Genomic DNA, 25,819 nt, shown 5'->3' with positions numbered 1-25,819 from the left:
CTTACACAGAGGTTTTTGTTTGTTTGTTTGTTTTTATTTTTTTGATGCATGGCTTACAGACTAATGGGGTCATATTAAAAGGGCATAGAAGCTGGCTTGGAGGGTTTCTCAGTGGCCAGGTTGGGGACAGTTTGAGCACCAATAAGAACTATGAAGTGATGGGGATATAATATACAGGCTTTAAAAATCATAATGTCTTAGTGAAACTCAGAGAAAAAGGAAGAAGTTCTTCTTTATAGAAGAATGCCAGATAAGGTAGAAAGAATGATAGAATTAGAAAATGACTGTTTAGCAAATCCCAATGTAATTATTGATTCAAGCAGAGATAATCCATGGATGCTAAAATTTTTGGATGAAAGATTGTTAGAGGATAAGATATATTCATACAGTTTCATGATTACTTACTAACTATAAAGGAGGAATATACCTTTATTATTTTTTTAAGATTTTAATTATTTATTCATAAGAGACACAGAAAGAGAGACAAGAGATATAGGCAATAGGGAGAAGCAGGCTCCCTGCAGGGAGTCGGATGTGGGACTTCATCCCAGACTCCAGGATCATGACCTGAGCCAAAGGTAGATACTCTCACCACTGAGCCACCCAGGTGCCTCAAGAAGGAATATACCTTTAAAATGGAGAGATATGTCAGTTATTGCCTTAACCAAGTGAACAGACTTGTTATTATGTGTTTCCTTGATGCCAGGCAGTAAGTTCCCAGCATCATCTACACAGTATCCCTGGCCAGAATTTTTAAACTGGAATCTAATCATGAGGAAACAATTAATAAAATCCAGAAAGTGGACAGTTTATGAGACAACTAGACTGGACTTTTCAAAGATTCAGTGTCATGAAAACAAAAGATTGGAAGGTGCCCTATGCCAAAGTATTTAGAAATAAAGTGATATTTTTGTTTGCAATTAACTTTCAAATAGTTCATAAAAATTACATATATATATATGTTTATATAGATAGAAAGCAAATCATAGTTGGGGAATCTAGCAGGTAAAAGGTTATGTGTGAGGATGGCTGGGTGGCTCAGTGGTTGAGTGTCTGCCTTCTGCTCAGGATGTGATCCCAGGTTCCTGGGATCGAATCCCACTTTGAGCTCTGCGGGGAGCGTGCTTCTCCCTCTGCCTATATTTCTGCCTCTGTATGTCTCTCATGAATAAATGAATAAATCTTTAAAGAAAAAAAAGGTTACGTGTGTGTGTGTTTGTACTATTCTTTCAACTTACAGGCTTTTAAGTATTCAGAATTATAAGTTGAAGAGGTTACTTATTCTGTTTTGAACCCAAATCCAACTCTTTAATATTTTTGCTCATTGATTTAATTGTGCTGTTTAAAGCCATTTTGTTAGATCCAAATCCACCCCCACCCTTGTGGTGTTAGTGGTATTGATAGTGATGATACTGATAATTTTTATATAACATCTGTTGAATGTGTATTTTATATGGCAGGCATTGTGCTGAATACATTATTTCAATTGATTCTTCTAACAACTCTTGAGTTGGTACTCTTACTTATTTTTTTAAGATTTTATTTATTTTGAGAAAGAGACAAAGCTTTTTTTTTTTAAGATTTTATTTATTTTGAGAAAGAGAAAGAGCAAGAGAGAGTGGACAAATGGGGAGGAGAGGGGGAAGGAGAAGCAGATGCCCTGCTAAGCAGGGAACCTGACAAGAGGCTCGATTCCAGGACCCCAGGATCATGACCTGAGCCAAAAGCAGATGCTTAACTGACTTAACCACTCAGGCACCCTTCATTTCTTCTTTTAAAGATGAAAAGACAGATGCTTAAAAAGCTATCACTAAAGCAACAACAAAAAAACCATGACCTGAGCCAAAGCCAGACACAACCAACTGAGCTTCCCAGGTACCCCTTAAAAATTAAATATTTTAAAAAGAAAAAAAAGAGGAAATCTAATGTTGTGGTGAAGAGCACAGTCCTTGAAGCCAGAATGCCTAGGTTCACATTCCAGCTCCATTTCATTTACAAACTACTGCTGCCTGAGAAGCACCTCTCCAGAATTTCATATTGGGAATCCTATTGTTTCCTATTATTGCTGTAACACATTACTACAAACTTGATGGCTTGAAACAACACAAATTTATTATATTGCAATTCTGGGGGGTCAGAAGCCCAAAATAGGCCTCACTGAGTGAAAATCAAGGTGTTAGCAGGGCTGCATTTCCATGTAGAGGCTCTAAATGGGCATGATTTTTTGCCTTTTCCAGTTTCTAGAGGCCACCCACTTATTGACCTTCTTCCCCCAAACCAACAATGTATTTTTCTGTACCTTTCTTCCATAATAAAATCTCCTTCTGACTCGCATCATGTCCTGCCTCCTACTCCTACTTTTAAGAACGCTGGTAATTACATTGGACCCATTCATGTAGATAATCCAGAATAATATCCCTATTTTAAGATCAACTGATAAACACAACTCAACACAAAACCCAAATAATCCAATTAAAATGGGCAGAGGACCTGAATAGGCATTTTTGCAAAGAAGACATACTGATGGCCAACAGACACATGAAAAGATGCTCAGCATCCCTAATCATCAAGGAAATGCAAATCAAAACCACAATAAGGTATCACCTTATACCTGTCAGAATGGCTAGAGTTAAAAAGACAGGAAATAACAAGTGTTGGTGAGGATATGGAGAAAAAAGAACCCTTATTCACTATCAGTGGGAATGTAAATTGGTACAGATACTATAGAAAACAGTATGGAGGTTCCTTTAAAAAAAAAATGTAGAATAGAAATACCATGTGATCCAATAATTCTACTACTGGGTATTTACCCAAAGAAAGTCAAAACAGTAATTCAAAAAGATATATGCACCCTTATGTTTGTTACAGCATTATTTATAATAACCAAGATGTAAATGCAACCCAAGCGTCCATTGATAAATAAATGGATAGAGAAGTGACACACATACACACAATGGGATATTATTCAGCCACAAAGCAAGAAGGAGATCTTGTAAGTAATGACAACATGCATGGACCTAGAGGGTATTATACTAAGTGAAATAGGTCAGACAGAAAGTAAATACCATATGATACCATATGATTTCCTTTATGTGTGGAATTTTAAAAACAAAACAAAAAGCAGAAACAGACCTGTATATTCACAGAACAACCTCATGGTTGTCAGAGGGGAGGGATATAGGGGAGTGGGCAAAATGGATGGAAAGGAGTAGGAGATAGAGCTTCCACTTACGGAATTAGTAAGTGATGGAAGTAAAAAGTACAACATATAGTCAGTGGTATTGTAATAGTATTGTATGGGGACAGTAGATACACTTGTGGATAGTATACACATAGACTTCTCAAATCGCTTATGCCGTATACCTGAGACTAATGTAACATTGTGTGTCAACTATATTTTAATAATAAAAAATATTTTTTAAAGATCAACTGATTAGCTACCTCAATTCCTCTTTGTCATGTAACATAACATTCACAGGTTCCAAAGATTAAGACATAAACATCTTTGGAAGACCATTTTTTCTGCATTCACATCTATGTTTAAATTCTAAAAGTTGCATCAGGCAGCTAGGGCCAGAAGACGATTGGCTTTATCATATGAGCTCACCAAATATTTACTGCATGGAGATCCTGGCTAATGCTGAGAATTATGAATAGGACCAATAATTGGGTTTAAGCTAAAAGGAACTACTAAGCAGTCTATATATGTGTTTTATAATTCTCTTGGGGCACCTGGGTGGCTCAGTGGGCTGAGGTGTGATCCTAGAGACCCCGGGATTGAGTCCCGCGTCGGGCTCCTGGCGTGGAGCCTGCTTCTCCCTCTGCCTGTGTCTCTGCCTCTCAACCTCTATGTCTATCATGAATAAATAAAACCTTTAAAAAATAAAAATAATAAAAATAAAATTCTCTTACTGGCATAAGTTATATACAGTAGATTCAGGATTCAAGAGTGATTGAATTTGAAGGAGGCAACTAAGTTTTAGTTTTATCATGGCAGGGAAAAATTAAAATATTAGAATAGATTTTATCTCTATTGTTTTGTGCCAGTCCTCAGAGAATGTACTTGACTTAATTGTAATGTTAGAGAAGCTCTGCATTTAATTTTAATTTTTGTATTTTTATTACAGATTTTTACTACGCTTGGATGCTCCTCCTGACATGGAGAAGATTGAGGAACGTTTTGCTAACCTGAACATTGTTAAACGTTCCTCAGGAAGTAAAGAGCCTACTTATCTGCTTGGCATAGACACATCAAAAACTGTACAAGCAGAAAAAGAAAATTTGGTTGCTGTTTTATGTTCTAATGGATCTATCAGAATATATGACAAAGAAAGGTTATACATACTACGAGAATTTAGTGTATATCCTGGACTTCTTAATGGAGTCAAATTTGCAAATTCTTGTGACAGTATATATTCATCATGTACTGATGGCACCGTAAAATGTTGGGATGCTCGATTAGCCAGTGAAAAACCTATCCAGCTGTTCAAGGGTTACCCTTCCAATATTTTTATTAGTTTTGATATCAACTGTAATGATCATGTTATTTGTGCTGGTACAGAAAAAGTTGATGACGATGCATTGTTGGTATTTTGGGATGCAAGAATTAATTCTCAGGATTTGTCTACTACTAAAGACCCACTTGGAACATATTCAGAGACACATAGTGATGATGTCACCCAAGTATGCTTCCATCCCAACAATCCCAACATGGTTGTCTCAGGTTCAACTGATGGCCTAGTAAATGTATTTGATATTAGTGTTGACAATGAAGAAGATGCACTGGTTACTACCTGTAACTCAGTTTCATCGGTAAGCTGTATTGGTTGGTCTGGAAAGGATTATAAACAGATTTACTGCATGACACATGATGAAGGATTTTGTTGGTGGGATCTTAATCATCTGGATACTGATGAACCAATTACATGTTTGAACATCCAGGATGTCAGAGAAGTAATTAATGTGAAAGAAGGTACTTTAGAATATTTAATTGGTGGCCTATATCATGAAAAAATGGACAAATTGTTTGTTGTTGGAGGAACAAACACAGGAACTATTCACTTGATGAGCTGCACTACATCAGGATTGATCCATGTGACCAGCCTTCACGGAGGGCATGCTGCTACAGTCCGTTCTTTCTCTTGGAATACGCAGGATGATTCTTTGCTAACTGGAGGAGAAGATGCACAGTTGTTACTTTGGAAACCTGGAGCAATAGAGAAGACATTTACGAAGAAAGATAGCATGAAAATAGCATCCTCTGTGTCCCAGCGAGTTCGAGTTCACAGTAATGATTCTTATAAGAGAAGGAAAAAGCAGTGATATGTTGTTGGGAGTTTGAGAGGTTTTTATGTAGAGTTGCGAGTCATTATTTTTGTGTACTACCTGTGATAGATATGTTTAAAGCTCATATGTAAAAACAAGCCAATTAGCAAACAGTCCTGGAAAAATGTTGAAAATGGTTTAATTCAGGTCTTCATGTATTCTAAAATTATTTTTTTAAAGCTGCCAGTTGAGTATATAATCAGTGAGTTGAAAGTAAAATTACATTCCTCATTTTTAAAACCCATCTGTTGAGTTAGTAAATGTTGGGTTTAAAGAAATAGCTTTGATAAGGACTTTTTAAAAGTAGATGGCTGGTATGACTTTAAAAAATCAGGTGGTTTGAGCTATGTTTTTTAAGTTTAGTTTTTTTTTTACATTTTAAATCATCTTCATTATTTATAAAACCAAATCAGACTGTTTTCTGTAGGAGCTCCCACTTGCTTAATACACATAGATTATGTTGGAGTATTTAAATGTAAATATGCTAATGATTCTAAATAGAATTAAAATTTTTTAGAAATAAAGTGATTTGCATCTATTTAAGAAGGATATATTTAGTATATATTTGCATCTATCTATCAATGGTTAGATTTTTTTTTTCTTTTAGGTAGGCTCCATGCTAAGCTCAGCATGGAGCCCATGGTGGGGCTTGAAGTCACAACCCTGAGATCATGACCTAAGCTGAGATCAAGAGTCAGATGCTTAACAAATAAAGCCACCCAGGCATCCCTATTTGCATCAGTATTTTTAAACAGTTACATAGCAAGCAGGTGTTTCATTGATGAAAAAGAAATTATCTTACAAAATTCATTTTGAGACTCAAAGGGAATATACAAAAATGGAATTATTTATAATAGAATGACTTTTTATTTCAAAATATTCTACTATTTTGTGATAAAATTTTCTTTCATAGTGTTTCATCCATAATCTTAAACTTAAGTGCCCATGGGGAGTGGAGGCAATGCAGGAGGTGCTGCTGGGGAAAGGAGAACACCATAATTTTAAGCTTGAATTTTTGTTTACTGCTATTTTTTCATCTTTTTTAAAAATTTAGATTATTTACTTATTTATTTGAGAAAGAGAGAGAGAGAGCAGAGCAAGTGAGAACCTGAGTAGGGGGAGAGAGGCAGAGAGAGAAGGAGAAGCAGGCTTCCTGCTTGGCTCAAGGTACATAATCCTTGTTTGAGTCAGGGCTGGATCCCAGGACCCTGGGATCATGACCCAAGCCAAAGGCAGACACCCAACCGACTGAGACATCCAGGCACCCCTCATCCTTACTTTTAAATATTTTCCCAAAGAATCTTAATTAAAAACTTGGTCACTCTTGGGGTACCTGGTGGCCCGGTCAGTTAGGCATCTGACTCCTGATTTTGTCTCAAGTTGTGCTCTCAGAGCTGTGAGATCAAGCCCCATGTTGCTCCGTGCTCAGAGTGGAGGCTGCTTGTCCCTCTTCCTCTGTTCCTCCCCCCACTCAAGCAGTCTCTCTCTCTGTAAGTAAATAAAAATCTTTTTTTAAAAGTTGGTCACTCTAAAGATTTGGCATGTTTTTTGTTTTTAATTACAAGTAAAAATATCTTTATAGATAAGAATATTTATAAAGATATTTTAAAACATTTTTATCTTTTGAACTAAAAATATTGTCATGAAAAATACAAATAATACTTTAGAACCTTTTACATTTCTCAGGGTGTCTGGGTCGCTCAGTCAGTTGTGTCTGCCTTCGGCTCAGGTAATGATCCCAGGGTCCTGGGATTGAACCTGAGTAAGGCTCCCTGCTCAGTAGGGACCTTTTATGAAGCTTTTACATTTCTCTTTAAATTTTAATGACTTATCTCTGAGACCATAGCACTGGGGGAAAATTGTATTCCATAGCACAATGCAACTTACATGGAGGTATGATCTAGCTTTGCTAAGTTCAGACAGAACAGTAGTGAAGTCACTGTTAAACACCTTCAAAATACATGATTCTTTTTTATGAAGATTTATTTATATATTTGAGAGAGAGAATCTTGAGCAGACTCAATGCTGCACTGTGAGCCCAAGGCAGGGCTTATAACTGAGATCTCATACCTCTGAGATCCTGACCTGAGCCCAAATTTAGAGTTAGAGGCTTAACCAACTGAGTACCAAGGCACCCGTCAAAGTACATAATCCTTATTTGAAAAAATTCACGTGTTCTTGCTGTTCAAATCATAAGCCTGAGGGCAGCCCGGGTGGCTCAGCGGTTTAGCGCCACCTTCAGCCCAGGGCCTGATCCTGGAGACCCGGGATTGAGTCCCATGTCCGGCTCCCTGCATGGGGCCTGCTTGTCCCTCTGCCTGTGTCTCTGCCTCTCTCTCTCTCTCTCTCTCTCTCTCTCTCTTTCTCTGTCTCTCATGAATAAATAGATAAAATCTTAAAAAAAAAAAAAAAAAACATAAGCCTGAGGTTAATTCTGGACTTTGTTCTTTTTTTCCTATCCAGTCAGTCACCAAGTCCTGTGCCACTCCACCTCCTAAAATCTGTCTGCTGTTCTTTTGCCCTGACCCCACGCTACTGCCTTAGATACAAGTTTCATCCTCTCCTAGATTACAGACTCTGTCTCTAATCTGCTCCAGTTCATTCTTCCTACTATTTCTAGGCTGAACATAGAAAACACAGATTTGATAATGCCTCATGGTGCTTATAGTCTTTGGTACATTTTTATCTTTTGATGGAGCACTATGTAAAAATGAAAAATCATGTTTTTAAGATACTTAAGATATGAGACAATGCTGACTATGTAAGTAGAAAAGTTGTATAAGAATGCTTGGCGACATTACATTTATAAAACAACAGGAAATGAAACAGTTACCAAAACACTAAAACTTTAAAAAATATTTAAAACTGAATGGGGCACCTGAGTGGTTCAGTTGGTTAAGCCTCTGCCTTCAGCTCAGGTCATAATCCTAGGGTCCTGGGAGCCATGTGTCGGGCTCTCTACTTAATGAGTCTGTTTCTCCCTCTTTCTACCTGCTGGTCCCCCTGCTTATGCTTGTTTTCTCTGTCAAATAAATAAAAGCAAAATATTTTAAATAAATAAAATTTAAAAGCAATTAATAGAGGGTGCCTGGGTGGCTCAGTAAGTTGGGTGTCAGACTCTTGATTTCAGCTAAGGTCATTGAACTCAGGGTTGTGAGATTAAGCCCTGAGTTGGGCTCTGTGCTGAGCATTCTCCCTCTCTCTTGCCCTCTACCCTTTCCCCTCAACTCTCTCCCCTTCCCTCCCTCTCAAAAAAAAAAAAAAAAAAAAAAAAAGTAATTAATAGATTTGGAAGATACAGGTGAGAAAATATCTTTGAAAGTAGACCTCAAAGAGAGAAAGTGAGAGAAAAGATTAAAGCCACAAAGATAAATATAGGGGTCTAATATCAGACTATCAGTTTTTACAATGTGAAAAAAAGGTAAAGGAGGTTGGAGGGATTATTAAAATGAAATAACATTTAGAGGCTATCCCCAAAACTTCAGTCTTCAGATTGAAAGGCCCAACAGAGTGTCAAGTATAATGAATGAAAAAGACCCACACCAAAGCATAGCACTGTGAAGTTTCAGAACTCCAAGAATAAAGAGAAAATTTTAAAAGTTTCCAAAGATAGGAGGAAAAAAGCAATCAGGTACAAGGAAAACATGTGAATTAGACTCTTCATTAGCAAACCCAGATGACACAAAATGGTGAATCAAAGTTCAAAGTTCTGAGGACAGTTTCCTGCTCTCTGAACTTATGCTTTCCCAACTCATGAGGCAAAAGATGGTAATAAATTATTTTGGGACATCCCTTGCTAAGTGAACATTTTTTACTTGCTCTCTGAAACTTAGGAACCAAATGTATTTAGCTAACAGAGTATCCATCGCTAACCAAACTGATTGGCCACTAAGGAATTTAAAAATTTGGATTTTAGGAGATACTTGCTTTTTCAACCTATAATTCTATAGGTCAGAATGCCCTCACGTGAGGTTTAAGACACTTCCAAACATAAAGATTTCAAACTTTACTTTCTGTGCAGTTTTGTGGAGGATGTACTCCACAAAAATTAAAGGAGTAAATCAAGGAAGACGAGATACTAGGAACCAGGGCACCAACCCAACATAGTGACAAGATAACCGCTTTGCACCAAGCCCACAGTATTAAGTCCAGGTTGGAACAAGAGGACATGAGTTCTCAGGAGAGAGATGTCCAGGGAGGTTTCCCAATTTATTTGACCATGTGGAAAATGGAATAAGTGCCTTAAATTCACCAATTTTTAAATTCACCAATTAAAAGAGACTCACGTTGAAAATCATTTAAAAATAAAAGTTTTTAAAAGATTAAGAAATAAATTCACTTAAAGACATAGGTTAAAAAAATTAAAGGATGAGGAAAGGTATATGAACCACAGAATGTTAGAAAATATTCTCAAATAATAGATAAGAAATATTTTTTAAATGTTACCACTCAATAATAAGAGAAAACAAAAAAAAAAAAAAAATAAGAGAAAACAATTTTTGAAATGGTCAAAGATCTAAATAGACGTTTCTCCAAAGAAGATACAGAAATGGTTTAGTAAACACACAAAAAGATGCCTAAAGCTATGAGTCATCAGGAAAATGCAAACCAAAACCACAATGAGATACCACTTCACACCCACTGGGATGGCTATAATCAAAACAATGTTGGTGAGGTTATGGAGAAATTGAAAGCTTCATACACTGCTGTTAGGAATGGAAGATACAGCTACAGTCTGGCAATTCCTCAAGTGTTGCTATTTGACCCAGCAGCAGTTCCAAACTAAGAGAACTGCTGAGAACTAAAAGAATATGTTGAAGAAAATTGAAAATAGAAGTCCACGTAAAAACTTGTATATGAATGTTCATAATAGCATTATGCATAATAGCCAAAAGGTGGAAACAATCCAAATAACCATCAACTGATGGATAAATTATGGTATATCCATATAATAGAATATCATTCAGCTATAAAAAGAAAGGAAGGGCTAATACATATTACAATTAAGATGAATCTTGAAAACATGCTAAGTAAAATTAGACACAAAGGATCACATTGTATGATCCCATGTACAGCAAAAGTCCAGAATAGACAAGTCTATAAAGAAAGAACAACGGGATGCCTGGGTGGCTCAGCGGTTAAGTGCCTGCTTTCAGCCCAGGGCATGATCCTGGAGTTCCGGGATCAAGTTCCATGTCAGGCTCCCTGCATGGAGCCTGCTTCTCCCTCTGCCTGTGTCTCTGCCTCTCTCTCTCTCTCTCTGTCTCTCTCTCTCTCTCTCTGTCTCTCATGAATAAATAAATAAAATCTTTAAAAAAATAGCAAAGAGCACATATTAGTGGTTACCTAGGGCTGGAAGGTGGAGGGGGGAAATGAGAGGGTTGGTGGATGACTGAGGTGATGCAAATTGATGATGATTATAGTTCCACAACCCTAAATATAATAAAAGCTAGTGACTTGTATGCTTTAAATAAATGAATTGCTTGTGAATTTTACCTAAATGAAGTTATTACCAAAAAATATATGTAACAAATTTGAACCAAAAAACCAGGGTGGTTATCTTAATAGTTGATAAAATAGAATTTAAGGCTAATAGAACCTTAATTCCAAAACCAGATGAAAATGGAGAAAAAAATGAAGTCCATTTTGTTTATGAATATATATTCACTGTTAAAAATATTAGCTAACCAAATCCAATAGTGTATTTTTTTTAATATGACTATAACTAAGTTTTTTCTCAGGATGACTCAGCATCAGAAAATCTATCACAGGGGCACCAGGGTGGCTCAGTCATTTAACTTGTCTGCCTTCAACTCAGGTCATGATTTTGGGGTCCTAGGAAGGGCTCAGGCTTTTCCCTCTACCTCTGCTCCTTTCCCCTGGTAGTGATCTTGTGCTCTCTCCCTTCCTCCCTGTCTCTCTCTCTCTCTCTCTCTCTCTCAAATAAATAAGTAAAATATTTTTAAAAGATTCATCATAGTGGGCAGCCCACTTGGCTCAGCGGTTTAGCGCCGCCTTCGGCCCGGGGCGTGATCCTGGAGACCCAGGATTAAGTCCCACGTCAGGCGCCCTGCATGAAACCTGCTTCTCCCTCTGCCTGTGTCTCTGCCTCTCTCTTTCTGTGTCTCTCATGAATAAATAAATAAAATCTTTATTTTAAAAAATCCATCATAGTAATGGACAAAGGGGGAAAATTGTGATTTCCTTAATTGTTAAAGAAAAACTATGGTTTTTATTTTATGGTTTTTATTTATGAAAAATATAAACATGCTATCGATAGAATAATTTTTCAACTTGGTTAAAGTTAATAAAATCTAGAGTAGAGATACTCTTTTTGGAGAAATGTTAGGTTAAATACATTGCCTTTAAGACCAAGATTCAATGAGGAAGCTTATCACAATAGTTTGAATTCTGGCTAATACATAAAAAAAATAAAAAGTATGATAATGTGTAAAGATTGGAAGAGAGGAGGAAAAAAACTTTTGCAAATGATATATATATAGAAAATCCAATATGAAAATGATATATACCTATATACCTAGACTTACGTTTTCAATTCTCTTTGAACTATTAAGAGATTCAGCAAAGCTGCCAGAACAAGGTCAGCCTACGAAAATCTAAAAAATATCTTAACAATAGCAGGAAGTTTAGAAAAGTATCAAGGAATTAACAAGAATACTCAAGATCTATTTGGAGAAACATTAGAATTCTGATAAAGACATGGAAGATGAGGGGCGCCTGGGTGGCTCAGTTGGTTATGTGTCCAACTCTTGATTTCAGCTTAGGTCATGACTCATGGTTGTAGGATTGAGCTGCACATTGGGCTTAGCACTCAGCACGGAGTCAGTTTGTCCCTCTCCCTCTGCTCCTCCCCTGCTCTATATATCCCTAAAGTAAATACATACAATCTTAAAAGAAAAGACATAGAAGATGTTCAAAGAAATCTTGCTTCCAGTGAGATGGCAGTATTATAAAAGTGACCATTCTGAACTTAATCTGAAAAATCAATGTAATCCCAACTAAATTCCAGTTGGACTTTTTGAAGAACCCAAACTTACTTTAAAATTTGTATGGATGGGGCACCTATGTGGCTCAGCCGATTCAGCATCAGACTCTTGGTCTTAGTTCAGGGCTTAATCTCCGTGTTGGGAGTTCCGGACCTGAGTTGGGCTCCATGCTGGGTGTAGAGCCTACTTTAAAAAAAAAAAAAAAATGTATGAAAGAATAAGGTCCACAAATAACAATAAACTTAGAAAAGAGGAATTTTCTCTACCAGACATTAAGACTATCGGATTACACAAAATCATAATAAAAACTGTATTGTGGCCTTAGAACAATGTCAATGAATGAAGGTCAGAGAGCATGCGTATATAGCAACTTAATATCTTACAAAGGTGACAAATGTAAGAGGGAGAGGTTTTACATTATTTTTCTTAAGGTTTTATTTATTTATTAATGAGAGACACAGACAGAGAGAGAGGCAGAGACACAGGCAGAGGGAGAAGCAGGCTCCATGCAGGGAGCCCGACATGGGACTCCATCCGGGGTCTCCAGGATCACGCCCCGGGCTGAAGGCGGCGCCAAACCGCTGAGCCACCTGGGCTGCCCGAGGGAGAGGTTTTAATTAGATGGCATTGAGAATACTGGCTCACTAGAGGGAGAAAAATGAAACTAGATTTCTTAAATGGTAGACTTAAATGATAAAAGATGAAAACTATAAATTTATTACAAGGAAATATGGGAAAATCCCTCTGTTACCTACAAGTGGCAAATGACTTCTTAAACTTCAAAAGAATGAAGTATAAAAAAATTTTATATAAAAATTAAGCATATCTGGTCTCCAAGAATCTATACATAAACAACAGAATGCAAGAAAATATATTTGAGGGACACTTGGGTGGCTCAGTGGTTGAGCATCTGCCTTTGGCTCAGGGCGTGATCCTGGGATCAAGTCCTGCATCAGGCTCCTCACAGGGAGCCTGCTTCTCCCTCTGCCTATGTCTCTGCTTCTCTCTGTGTGTGTCTCTCATGAATAGATAAAATCTTTAAGAAAAAAAAAGGGAAATATATTTGAAATCAATAAGTAGTTAAATTAGATTATAGAAGGAACTGCAAATCCATCATGGAAAACTGCCAATGGGAAAATGAGCAAAGACTATGAAAAGGCAAATTTCAGAAGAACTTAAAAAGATGGCCAAAATCCTTAGTAACTAGAGAAATGAAGACTTAATCCCTTTATACCTTTCAGAATTACGAAAATTAGAAAATTAAAGTGTTGGAGGCATGTGGGCATATAGGAACCATTGTGCAATGGTGATAGGAGTGTAGGCATTGGTGCAGCTATTCTGGAGAGCAGACACATCTATGTTGACATACTGTGCCCTAGTTATTGTATTGCTTGGTGTAACATCTCAAAGATATTTTCAGCAAGTCCAATTGGGCATTATTTGTGATGTCATGGAGTTGGAGACAACCTGGACATCCATCCCTGAGAGACAGGATAGGTAAAAATGTGTTGGATTAACACAATGATGTATTCTGTGGTATTTATAAGCCATAGACTAGATGTACACTTGGCCATATGGCTTGATCATAAAAATCTAGTACCCAGTGAAAACCGTAGGAAGCAATGCATGTGTAAGGAAAGCCATTTATATAAATTTAAAATACATAAAGAACTTCGCACTTTGCAAGAACATACTAATACATATTAGTGACCGTAGAGTGGTTGCCTAGCGTGGTGTAGGGGAATCAGGAAAGGAAGTAAATTTGGAAATAAAATAGCAAAGGCAGAATGAGAGAAGGAGGAAGGAGAGAAAGAGTAGAAAAGAAATTTTAATGGGAAAGAAAAAAAATCACTTTCAAAGGATATTAGAAATCTGTTTAGCCTAAGAACCAATAAAAGGTGATGCCTGGGTGGCTCAACGGTTGAGCACCTGCCTTCGGCTCAGGGCATGATCCTGGAGTCCTGGGATAGAGTCCCACAATAGGTTCCCTGCATGGAGCCTTCTTTTCCTCCCTCCACCTATGTCTCTGCCTCTTTCTCTGGTCTCTTGTGAATAAAATCTTAAAAAAAAAAAAAAAAAAAAGAACTAATAACAGGCACTCAGAAAGCCACCTATACTGGGACACCTGGGGGACTCAGCAGTTGAGCATCTGCCTTCAGCTCAGGGTGTAATCCCTGGAGTCCTGTTTCTCCCTCTGCCTATGTCTCTGCCTCTTTCTCTGTGTCTAACGAATAAATAAATCTTTAAATAAAATCTTTTTAAGAAAGAAAGAAAGAGGAAGGAAGGAAGGAAGGAAGGAAGGAAGGAAGGAAGGAAGGAAGGAGAAAGAAAGAGAAAGAAAGAAAGAAAGAAAGAAAGAAAGAAAGAAAGAAAGAAAGAAGAAAGAAAGAAAGAAAGAAAGAAAGGAAAGAAAGAAAGAAAGAAAGAAAGAGAAAGAAAGAAAGAAAAGAAAGAAAGAAAGAAAGAAAGAGAAAGAAAGAAAGAAAGAAAGAGAAGAAAGAAAGAAAGAAAGAAAGAGAAAGAAAGAAAAGAAAGAAAGAAAGAAAGAAAGAAAGAAAGAAAGAGAAAGAAAAGCAAGCCATGTATACAAGCCATGTATACAAGTTGGTGGGAGAGAATCTTTAACTCCAAAGGGTAAAAAAATGCATCAGAAAAGAAATGCAATCAGTATACTACTTAATCCTTCACGGGTGAATAATATTTATGTAATCATAATGATGTAAGCACAATATTGATTTACTCAAAAGTTGTAAAACTATTGGGACCATGGAAAAGAAGTGAAAGGTGTACACATGTTGGTGTTCATCTCCCATAATACAAAAGCAACATTCTTTGTAGGGATGAATCAAGAAAATAGCCCTATAAGCACATTATTTAGAAGCATGTAAGTAAATTGCCTGCCAAAAAAGCTAAACAAGTTGTAAGGGATTCCCTCTAGAGAGAAGAGCTAGGCTGCGGAGATTGGATTGGGGACTGCTGTTTTTGTTCTTTGATATTCGTTATAAACATACCTTGTGGTAGAGTATCAGGATACTTCTGTCTGCAAATAACAGCTCAATTCAAATGAGCCATATTAGGAACATAATACCTCACATAAGTTCAGAAGTGGAACATTTCCAAGGTTGGTTGGTAGCAAGAATGCAAATTCTTTCCATTTTTCTGCTCTGCCAATCTTCATCTTGTCAGCCTCAAGTTCACAAGATAACTATAAATCAGTAAATGATCACATCCACACTCAACTATGTCCAATGGAAAAGAGATTGTTTGTCTATGATCCTTTTTATTAATGATCACACACACACACACACAGAGACACACACACACACACACACTTTCTGAGAAGCCTCACAGCAAGTGTCATTGGCCGGAATTTCATTATGTGCCCATGCCTAAAATAGTTGTTAGCAGAAGAAATGTTATCATCACCAATTGGCCCAATCATGATTCACTGCCTATGGGGCTGGGGATAACATATGCTCCTTTGAAGCACATGAATCCAGGGAAGGTTACAAAAAGTAGGTTGAGGCTAATGAATAGTTGTTGAGAAGGTGACCAACAGTGTCTCTTATAGGTATTACTTGACTTTAGTCATGTGAATATATTTCTTCAAAATATTTTTCATTTGAACATGGAATCAAATAAATGTAAGATATTTGTGAGGCAATAATTAGCCTGTACTGCTTTACTTTTCTTTTATCGATATGCATTACATGCAAACTATTCTACCTTTATTGGACAATTATTTAGAGGAGAGGTAGACATTTTAAAAAGATTAAAAAGAGAAATTGAAAAATGTGTCAGATGATATTTGTCGTGCTTTTGGCAAATTTTACATAATCATCTGCTACTGCAGTCAGCAATGTCATATTGGATCAATTTACTATTTAATTACTGACCCATTTTACTAATCCATCTCTCAGATCTACAAACCAACTCGATTACCTAGCTTTGAGATTACTCATACATTATGTCTTTTGCACTTTAGTGCGCCTGAGTTTTGTACACTACACTGCCCATTATCTTTTTGATCATGTAAAGTGTCAGAATTAAAACCATCTAACTTTGCAGCCCAACCATCCTTCATTCTTCCCATTTTTCACTGTATGCTTAACCAACACACACACACACACACATACACACACACACACCAAAACAAAATAAACCTACTTGAAATCTTTTAATTCAACATGGAAATAATGCAGCCGCACTTTGCACTGGAGTTACTATCTGAAAAATGGAAATAAGAGGTGCAGAAACTCCTGTCACCCATTATCTGTTCTCCCTTTCCATAGTCATCAAACTCCAAATCATAGGTGGGGATGTAATATACAAAATAAAGCCTATTTCCCAGAATATTTCACAACTGTTTGTAGTTATAAGACTGTGTTGGGGCAATGGGGTATCTGTGGAAAGTTCTAAGAATCTGCATAAAATGCCAGCTGTTGAGTTCCCTGTGCCTCCTGTCCTGCTGTCTGGAATGTGGATGTGATGGCTGGAGTTCTAGCCAACATCCTGGACTGTGAGGATAAAGGCCACGACTAGCTTCTAGACTAGTTGGCCAAAAGGAGTCTAGGAACCTGATGTTTTGTGGAGAAAGAAAGACACTGCTCTATTGTTTCACTACTGTTGTTACAGCCTCTGTTACAAGCAGTGGAATCTAATTGATAACATTGTATAAACTGTTTAAGATTGTTGGCAATATTACAGGAACTGATCCATGTAAAAGCTCTTAGAAGAATGTCTGGGAGTTCGCGTGCCTGGATGGCTCAGTTGGTTGGGCATCTGCCGTCAGCTTAGGTCACGATCTCGATATTTTCAGATTGAACTCTGTATCAGGCTCCCTGCTCAGTGGGGTGGTCTGCTTTTCCCTGGGCTTCTCCCCTCACTCGTTCTCTCTCTTTCATAAATAAATAAATAAATAAATAAATAAATAAATAAATAAAATCTTAGGGGAAAAAAGAACAGTGTCTGGAGTAGAGTAAGCACAAAGTAATATTTATAACGTTACACTATTTTCATGCTTTGGTAAGGTTGTTCCCTCTGCCTTTGTTGAGGTGGTTTGCTCAACAAACTCCTATTAGCACAATCGTTTCCTCCACTGCAAAATTTTTTCTGGGGCAGCCTGGGTGGCTCAGCGGTTTAGCGCCGCCTTCAGCCTAGGGTGTGATCCTGGAGACCCGGGATTGGGTCCCAGGTCGGGCTCCCTGCATGGAGCCTGTTTCTCCCTCTGCCTGTGTCTCTGCCTCTCTCTCTCTCTCTCAGTGTCTCTCATGAATAAATAAAATCTTTAAAAAAAAAAAAAACAACTTTTTTTTGATCTTCATCTAGGGAGTTAATTTTCCCTTTGCTTTATACTAGGTCTTAATCTTGTGTGTACTTTTATAACAACTTGGATATTTTTGTTTATACATGTGTCTCCCTACTAAACCACTCTTTCTCATTAAAAAGAAAAAAGCTAGAGTTCCCTCTTTTTTTTCCTAAGATTTTACTTTTAAGTAATTCCTACAACCAATGTGGGGCTCAAACTTAGAATTCTGAGATTAAGATCAAGGCCAAGGGCTCCACTGACTGAGCCAGCCAGTGCCTCTAGAGTTCTCCTTCAATAAACATAAAAATTTCATGGTTCATATAGATTCTGACACTGCTCCTAAACCTATGACAATATTCAATATGCCAATCTGGCAAAGCACCACACCTCTCAACCCCACCCCAAAGATCCCGCTACACCATTTCTAGAGGAGACATAGCCTTCCTCCCCTCTTCTGGCCCAGATAAATATCTGTTAGGCTGGGCACTGTAGTGGAAGATGCTGGAGGAAGAGGTTTGGTCTCTGCCCTCAGAAAGCCTGCAGTGTGCTAGGGTTATTTGTGACAAGGTCTCAAATAACAATAAGGAGAAGATGTACAGAGTACAAAAGTAGGAGGAAGGAGGAAACAATTCATTCTGTTATCAGGCATAGGTGAAGAGAAGATCATGCCTGAAATGTACTTTTTTTTTTTTTTGGAATGTACTTTTAAAAAATTTTTTTAGATTTTATTTATTTATTTATTTATTTATTTATTTATTTATTTATTTATTCATGAGAGACACAGAGAGAGAGAGGCGGAGACACAGGCAGAGGGAGAAGCAGGCTCCATGCAGGGAGCCTGACGTGGGACTCGATCCCAGGTCTCCAGGATCAGGCCCTGGGCTGAAGGCAGCGCTAAACCGCTGAGCCACCTGGGCTGCCCTGGAATGTATTTTATTTATTTTATTTTATTTTATTTTATTTTTTTATTTATTTTATTTTATTTTATTTTATTTTATTTTATTTTATTTTATTTTATTTATTTTATTTTATTTTTTCCTGGAATGTATTTTAAAAGAAAAATAGTTTACCCAATAGGCTGTAGAAAGGGGAGAAAAGAGCAACAGAAGATAAAATGGACAGAAGGAACAACATGTGCAAAGGCGCAGAGGCATAAAATATGTGGTTAATTTTAGTCATGAGCATTGGACTCAGGTCTTCCCAAGTTTCTCTGCAAACACATTCATGAAACATTTCTTAGGGTGATTTACCTCTGCAGATGGCTCACTGCATCTATTATGCCTTGATTTCTCACTGTTTTAATTCTGAGGACAATGTTTCCCTGAGCTGTTTTCTAGACTCGATATCACTAGGTATGGCCAAATTTGTTAATATTACTGCTCTAAACAAATGTTCCCCAATGCAACCTGAAGGTCTCACCATTGACTCACCCTGTGTGTATGCTCAGGAGCTCTTCCTTCTAAAGGCTCATTCTTTTCTCTGACATTCAGAGCATTTGCAAGACTGCCTTGGAAAAACTTCCTGGTTAGTTTTTAGCTATTCATTTCCAGTTAACAGCAGATTTGTCAGTTTTCTACCTTCTGTCTTTAGTACCTAGCCTAGGGGCAATGCTGCATTAATTTGAGTCTTTTTTTTTTTTTTTTTTGGTTCCAGTAACTTCCTCGTTGATTAAACTAGACTGTATGTATGAAGTTGCCATCTGTGCCTTCATTTCTCTTCTCTAGCACAGATAAAGGCTCCGTATTTCCTTAGGAGCTTTACAAATAATGTAGCCCAGGAGTTGAATGAGATCCCAACAGGGGGTTTAACCAAGTACTCTCTCCCTGGAGATCCTCAGTAGCTATGACTCCCACAGGGTCCTGAACCTGGTGTGACTGTACCATCGCTTGGCTGGATAGAGCTATAGCATCTGCCTGGCAATTCCTTGGAAAGTTGGATTGAATTTTCTACAAGCTTTGAACGCTGTTCCAGATCCAAGCACCTGCCAGTGTAGTTTGCTCTCTGCTTCCACAGTACTTAATAAACGTACTTCTGCCGTTTTCTGCATGACATGCTGCAAAGTTTCGTTTCCATTTCTGCCTTTTCTATCAGGTATAGGTCGCCATCAACTATTATTGGCATTAGTATTAACCAAAGCCACAGAACCAAATTAATAAGAAGTGAGGGTCCCGTCTTGGGAATGCTTTCTCTTCATGGGAGCCTGCTTACTTGGCCACCGAATCTTTGAATGAAAAGGCCTGAGTTAGAGTGCTAGTTCTCAGCATTAAACTGCCAGTAAATACACTTGTCAATAGACGCCGAGCTCCTCCTACATTACGAATACCGTTAGCTGCACAGTGTGGTCTTTTTGTTTTCCTTCACTGCTGCTCTGTTGCAACGTGATCCGTCACTGGCTCCAGACTTTAGATGTGCAATTTAGGTCTGATCCCTTCCTGGCTTAGCTACTGAGGCAGAGGTGAGAAAATCTTCACAAACAACCTTGTGAGATAGGGGCCATTGATATACCCATTTTATATATGAGGAAGCAAAGGATAAGAGAGGCAAAGGTACTTCTGACTCTAAAACTCATTGAAGAAGCAATCTAAGAATGGAACTAAAACTCATTCAAGAAGCAATGGGAAGTAACTGGCTCCTGTTATGACCTCAAGGTTGTATCAGGAGGCAGCCAAGTGAAAGGGTTGAGTATGGATCCAGACACAAGCTTCTCTGGGTTAAACCCTGACTGTGTTACTCATCACCTCTGGGTTTTAGAGGGCAAGTTACATGGCCTTCTGTACCTTGGCTTCCTCATCTGAAAAAAATGGGGAAATTAATAGTTTTTACCTTTTAGGTTCTTATAGTAATTAAGTGAGTTAATACAGGTAAAGCACTTAGGAAAGTGCTTCTGACATGAAAAGTGCTCGGTAAGTGTTAGCTATTATTATTTTTTATCATCAGCATCTGCATCATTGAAACCAAGAAGCAAGATAAAATAAAGTCCAGGGTCATTAGTCACTTGTCACACAATTTTGTGCTTGCATTATGCTTACCAGTGTTCAAAGAACTTTCATAGTCATTATCCTGCATGATTCCATCACCACAACATACTGTTGGCTGGTACAGCCAGTTATGCCATCCTCATTTTATAGATTCATTTCTTTAGCTCTGTTTATTTAGTTTTTAAAAGAGTTATTTTATTCTGGGATGCCTGGGTGGCTCAGTGGTTGAGTGTCTGCCTCAACCCGGGGTCCTGGAATCCAGTCCCACATCAAGCTCCCTGCTGGGAGCCTGCTTCTCCCTCTACCTATGTCTCTGCCTGTCTTGTAAATAAATAAATAAATAAATAAATAAATAAATAAATAAATAAAATTTTAAAAGATTTATTTTATTTTTTAAAGATTTATTTATCTATTCTGGAAAGAGGGCAAGGGGAGGAGGGAGAGAAGAAGAGGGAGAGAGAATCTTAAGAAGATTCCCCATAGAGCATGAAGCTCCAACACAGGGTTCCATCCCACAACCCTGAGACCATGACCTGAACTGAATGAGCCCAAGAGTTGGACGGTTAACTGACTGAGCCAACCAGGTGCCCCAGTTTAGCTCTGTTTGTTGAGGACCCTTATATACCAAGCAGTGCTATGTTCTTATTTTTTTTTTTTAAGATTTTATTTATTTGTGTAACAGAGAGAGCACAAGCACAGGGAGCAGCAGGCAGAAGTAGAGGGGGAAGCAGGTTCCCCACAGAGCCGATACAGGGCTTGATCCCAGGCAGAAGACACTTAATTGACTGAGCCAGGCACCCCGGCACTGCTATGTTCTGAAAATTCAAATGAAACTTGTAATTCCTGCTCTGTGTTAACAAGAACTGTCTTTAGGAGTGGGTTTTCCGGGGGACATTTTACTTTTATACTTTGTTTGAATTTATATGATAAAAAGATATTACCTTTATGGTGGTAAGGGGAAGAGTCTAATGAGAAGGCAGGCATGCCAATCACCAATTATAATACAGTTGTCATTATGGCAGTATAGACAAGGGTCAGTGGACACATAGGAGTTCCAAGAGGAAATTCAGAGTAGTGGTGCTTAAGGCATGTTGAGTAGAAGCCAAATAAAAGAAGGGAGAAGGGTATTTAAGCAGAGAAAGCACAAATGAGTGTGGTTTATTTGAGGAACTTACATATCATTCGGTACTGCTTGACCCTGGGTTGAGGGGCAAATGATAGAAGTTATTTGGTAAGTTGGAGTCAGATAATGAATTTATTGGGCAGAGGTGTTCAGAATTTGCCTGCAGGTGGTGGGTGCCCATGAAGAATTTTATGTTGTGGAGTAACATGATAAGCTTTGTTTCATTCTCTTGGTAGTGTAGGCAATGAAAACTGATAATTTTCTGAAAGCCACTGTGGTCCACGCAATACTAGTGTCAGAACTCAAGTCTTTTGAACTGTATTTAGCATTTTCCGTTAAACCATGCTGACTCCTCTAAAAAGCAATATATTTAAAAAGGCCCCACTATTTACTATTGTTCTACTAATATGAATTTAAATCCATGATGGAGGGAGGTGCCTGGATGGCTCAGTTGGTTAAACCTCTGCCTTTGGCTTAGGTGATGATCCTGAGGTCCTGGGATCAAGCCCCACATTGGGCTCCCTGCTCAGTTGGGAGCCTGCTTCTCCCTTTCCCTCTGCCCCTTCCCCTGCTTGTGCTCTCTCTGTCTTTTTTCTCTCTCTTAAATAAATAAATACAATCTTAAAAAAAAATTCATGACTAAGAGAATGGGAAAAGATTTCACATAATCACCAAGCAACCTAACCTTGTCTTTTATCTCTTTGGTAGGACATGCCTGTTAGAAGATACTTTTTGCTTGAAATCCATCTCCTCATTTGAATGGAAGAGAGCTACAATTCATTCATCTTCAGATATGTGCAGAGCATAATTTCCACTGAACAATTTGTTCTAGGGCGTCTATCCTTTAAAAATTCATGCAATTTTCGTTAAATCTAGATTTCAGTTTTGCTGATATACTGTAATCCCATTTCCTCCAGTTTCTTTCATAAGGTTGTATATCAAGTCTAAAGATGTATGGACAGAGGCGCCTCGGTGGCTCAGTGGTTGAGTGTCTGCTTATGGTTCAGGTTGTGATCCCAGAGGCCTGGGATCATGCATCATCTGGCTCCCTGGAGGGATCCTGCTTCTCGCTCAGCCTATGTCTCTGCCTTTCTCTCTGTGTCTCTCATGAATAAATAAATAAAATATTTTAAAAACATATAAAAAATAAAAAATATATTTATGGATAGCAGCCTTTAAGCAGGAGCGCTTGCTTTCTTCATGAGATAATAACTGCCCTCCATTTGTTTAATCCTCTCTTTGCTCCCACACCCCTGTCCTCATTAGAGGGCATCAGTCAGCCTAACATACAGCAAGCTGGCCAGCAGGACATCTTCCACTTGGTGTGACAATGCTTTTGCTGCCAATGCTCTCTAACCAGGATCCATGATGTCTGACAGGAGGGAAGAGAAATACAGTCCTGTGCCATTAGCACCATCTCTTGGCTTTTTCTACCTAGAGCTCTGTCCCACTAATCCAGCAGGACCTTCTCAGAATTCCTTTTTTTTTTTTTTTAAGACTTTATTTATTTATTCATGAGAGACAGAGAGAGAGAGAAAGAGGCAGAGACATAGGCAGAGAGAGAAGCAGGCTCCATGCAGGAAGCCCGATGTGGGACTTGATCCTGAGACTCCAGGATCACCCCCTGGGCTAAAGGCAGATGCTTAACTGCTGAGCAACCCAGGCGTCCCACCTTCTCAGAATTCCAAAGGTTTCCCAAGCTCTCCAAATCCTCACAGTTGGTACAATCCTGTATCACCATCAGAGCTTTAGTCTGAATTTATCCTATACGTGGTATCATCATTCTGGTAAAATTCATGTCATCGAATGTCTCTTTGCCATGTGTGTTCTACTTCCTGCTTGCTAGAACAAGAAGTGCTAAACTATTCTCTCTTATCAATGATAACATCCACTTCTGGGGATAATTCAATTTTTTTGACTATACCCATCAATGTAGCCTTGCATTCATGCACTCACTAATTCATTTAACCATATTCTTTGATGCTTATTATATGCCAGCCACTGTGCTAGTTACTTGAAGCACAGAATCAGAACAAAACAGATAGGTCCTTCCATCATGAATCTTCTCATCTAGTGCCCCTGTATGGGGGTGGGGGGTGTGGTGGTGGTAAAAGTGAAGAAGAACTTGTTAACTGAGACGGAGGAAATGGAAACATCTACAGTTGCCAAAGTTGTGATTGATGCCCCTTTTAAGTAAGAACTTTAAACATATTTTAATGGTCATATAAGAGCATGATTGCTATATTCAATCTAATTAGAGGAAAGGCGATATGCTGCCTCTTAACATAATGCAGTAGAGACTATGTGAATAAGGCTATTTGCTTAAAAGTAAACATGGTTCCTCAAAAAATTAAATGCAGAATTATCTTATGATCTATCAATCCCATTCTGGGTATATATCCAAAAGAATTGAAAACAGGATCTCAAAGAGATATTTGCACATCCATACATCTATATCCATTGCAACAATACACAACTGCCAAGAGGTAGCAGCAGCCTAACTGTCCACTAGCAAATGAGCAGATAAGGAAACTGTATATATATGGGAATATTATTCTGCCTTTAACAGAAGAAATTCTGACACATGCTGCAACATGGATGAACCTAAGTGAAATAAGCCAATCACAGAAGGACAAATACTGTATGATTCCACTTGTATGAGATATCTAGAGTAACCAAAATCATGGAAACAGAAAGTAGCATGGGGTGGTTGCCAGGGACTGGGGGAATGAGAAATGGGGAACTGTTGTTCAATGACCATAGAGTTGCAGTTTTACAAAAATGAAAAAATTCTAGAGATCTCATTATAGAATGATGTCAATATAGTTAACATTATTGACTGTACCTTAAAAATGGTTGAAGGAAATTTCATATTATGTGAGATTTGGGAGCCACAACTAAAAATAAAATTTAAAAAATTTTGAAGTTAACATGGAAGCAACTATGAATGTGAGTGATGAACTAAGGTCATTTAGAAGGTTGGGGTTGCAGAGCTGGCACCACCAATTCCTAGGTGTGTGACCTTTAACCTCTAATCCTGTGTCCTCACTGGTAAAAATGGAGATATCTCACCTACTTCAAAGATTTGCATGGGTTAAATGAGATGGTGTGTGCAAATTAGCAAACCCTAAAGCACTATTCAAATGTAAGGCATTTTGATGGTGCAGATGTTGAATTTCTCTATTATCTGTCTTCACTGTTTTCTGGCCATATGAGGGCGGGATGAGATGTGGAGGCACCAGCTCCAGCTTCTGTCTTTCATCTATCCTGCTATTTTCTTCTCTTCAAGGTTACAAATGTTAGAAGTGAAATGCCTAACGTGGTTGCTGATTCTCTTACCAGCAACTGTTCTTCTTGACCTCACTCCAGGTAAGTTCCAATTGTCTCCCATTGTCTTATTTTAGTTAACTCAATCATAGAATTGGAGAGATTAAACACAGATATATCAGAAGATTGAATAGCAATGCAAGATAGTGGGCTAACTCCTGACTAGGACCCTTAGAGTAGCTAGGACCCCAAATGGCCCTTGAAGGAAGGAAAAGGTTTAAATAAACAAAGGGAATGGAGGAAAGGGTTGGCATTCTTGGTTGGAGGGAATTTCACGAGCAAAGTTTGTAGGAAAAAAATAAATAAGGAAAGCTTAGTGGATAAGGAGACACTGGACTGTTGGAAGAGATGAGCTTGAAAGATGAGAACAAGTACAAATAATAGAACACTTCAGTAGCAGGCTGAAGGCACTTGATTTTATGCAGTGAGGAGTTTAGTTATTTCAGTTTGAGAGTAGGAGAATGAGCTGTTGAATGTGAGTTTTAGACCCAAATAATTCATGGGCCTAAGACAATTACAATAAAATCTCAATAGCTGGGACGCCTGGATGGCTCAGTGGTTTAGCGCCGCCTTAAGCCCAGGGCCTGATCCTGGAGACACAGGATCGAGTCCCACGCATGGAGCCTGCTTTTCTCCCTCTGCCTGTGTCTCTGCCTCTCTCTGTGTGTCTCTCATGAATAAATAAATAAAATCTTTAAAAAAAAATCTCAATAGGTTATTTAGGATACTCTACAAAATGATACTGAAATTC

At 38.1% G+C, this 25,819-nt stretch overlaps 2 protein-coding genes across 10 annotated transcripts in view; one reads left to right on the top strand and one right to left on the bottom strand.

Annotated features, from left to right (window-relative positions):
• The window catches only part of WDR89 (WD repeat domain 89), a 35,772-nt gene extending 29,901 nt beyond the window's left edge, over positions 1–5,871 (top strand). For 6 of the 9 annotated variants that reach the window (XM_072838875.1, XM_072838873.1, XM_072838872.1 and 3 more), the window contains one exon: positions 4,128–5,871. In XM_072838875.1, coding sequence (XP_072694976.1) covers positions 4,159–5,322 — 1,164 coding nt within the window. In that variant the 5' untranslated portion in view covers positions 4,128–4,158 and the 3' untranslated portion in view covers positions 5,323–5,871. Of the gene's footprint in view, positions 1–2,868; positions 2,993–4,127 lie in introns of all 9 variants that reach the window. The other 3 variants (XM_072838878.1, XM_072838877.1, XM_072838874.1) reach the window with 1 other exon arrangement.
• Positions 4,602–25,819, bottom strand: part of LOC140639490 (uncharacterized) — a 34,294-nt gene continuing 13,076 nt past the window's right edge. The window contains exons 2-3 of the mRNA XM_072837746.1: positions 12,384–12,515; positions 4,602–5,206 (exon numbers count right to left, since the gene is read on the bottom strand). The gene's annotated coding sequence lies outside the window, so the exon portion shown is untranslated. The remainder of the gene's footprint in view (positions 5,207–12,383; positions 12,516–25,819) is intronic.

Source organism: Canis lupus, chromosome 9 (assembly GCF_048164855.1).
Source record: "Canis lupus baileyi chromosome 9, mCanLup2.hap1, whole genome shotgun sequence".
Taxonomy (NCBI): Eukaryota; Metazoa; Chordata; class Mammalia; order Carnivora; family Canidae; genus Canis; species Canis lupus.
The sequence above is the reverse complement of the archived record's forward strand: the minus strand, read 5'-3'. Positions and strand labels throughout refer to the sequence as shown.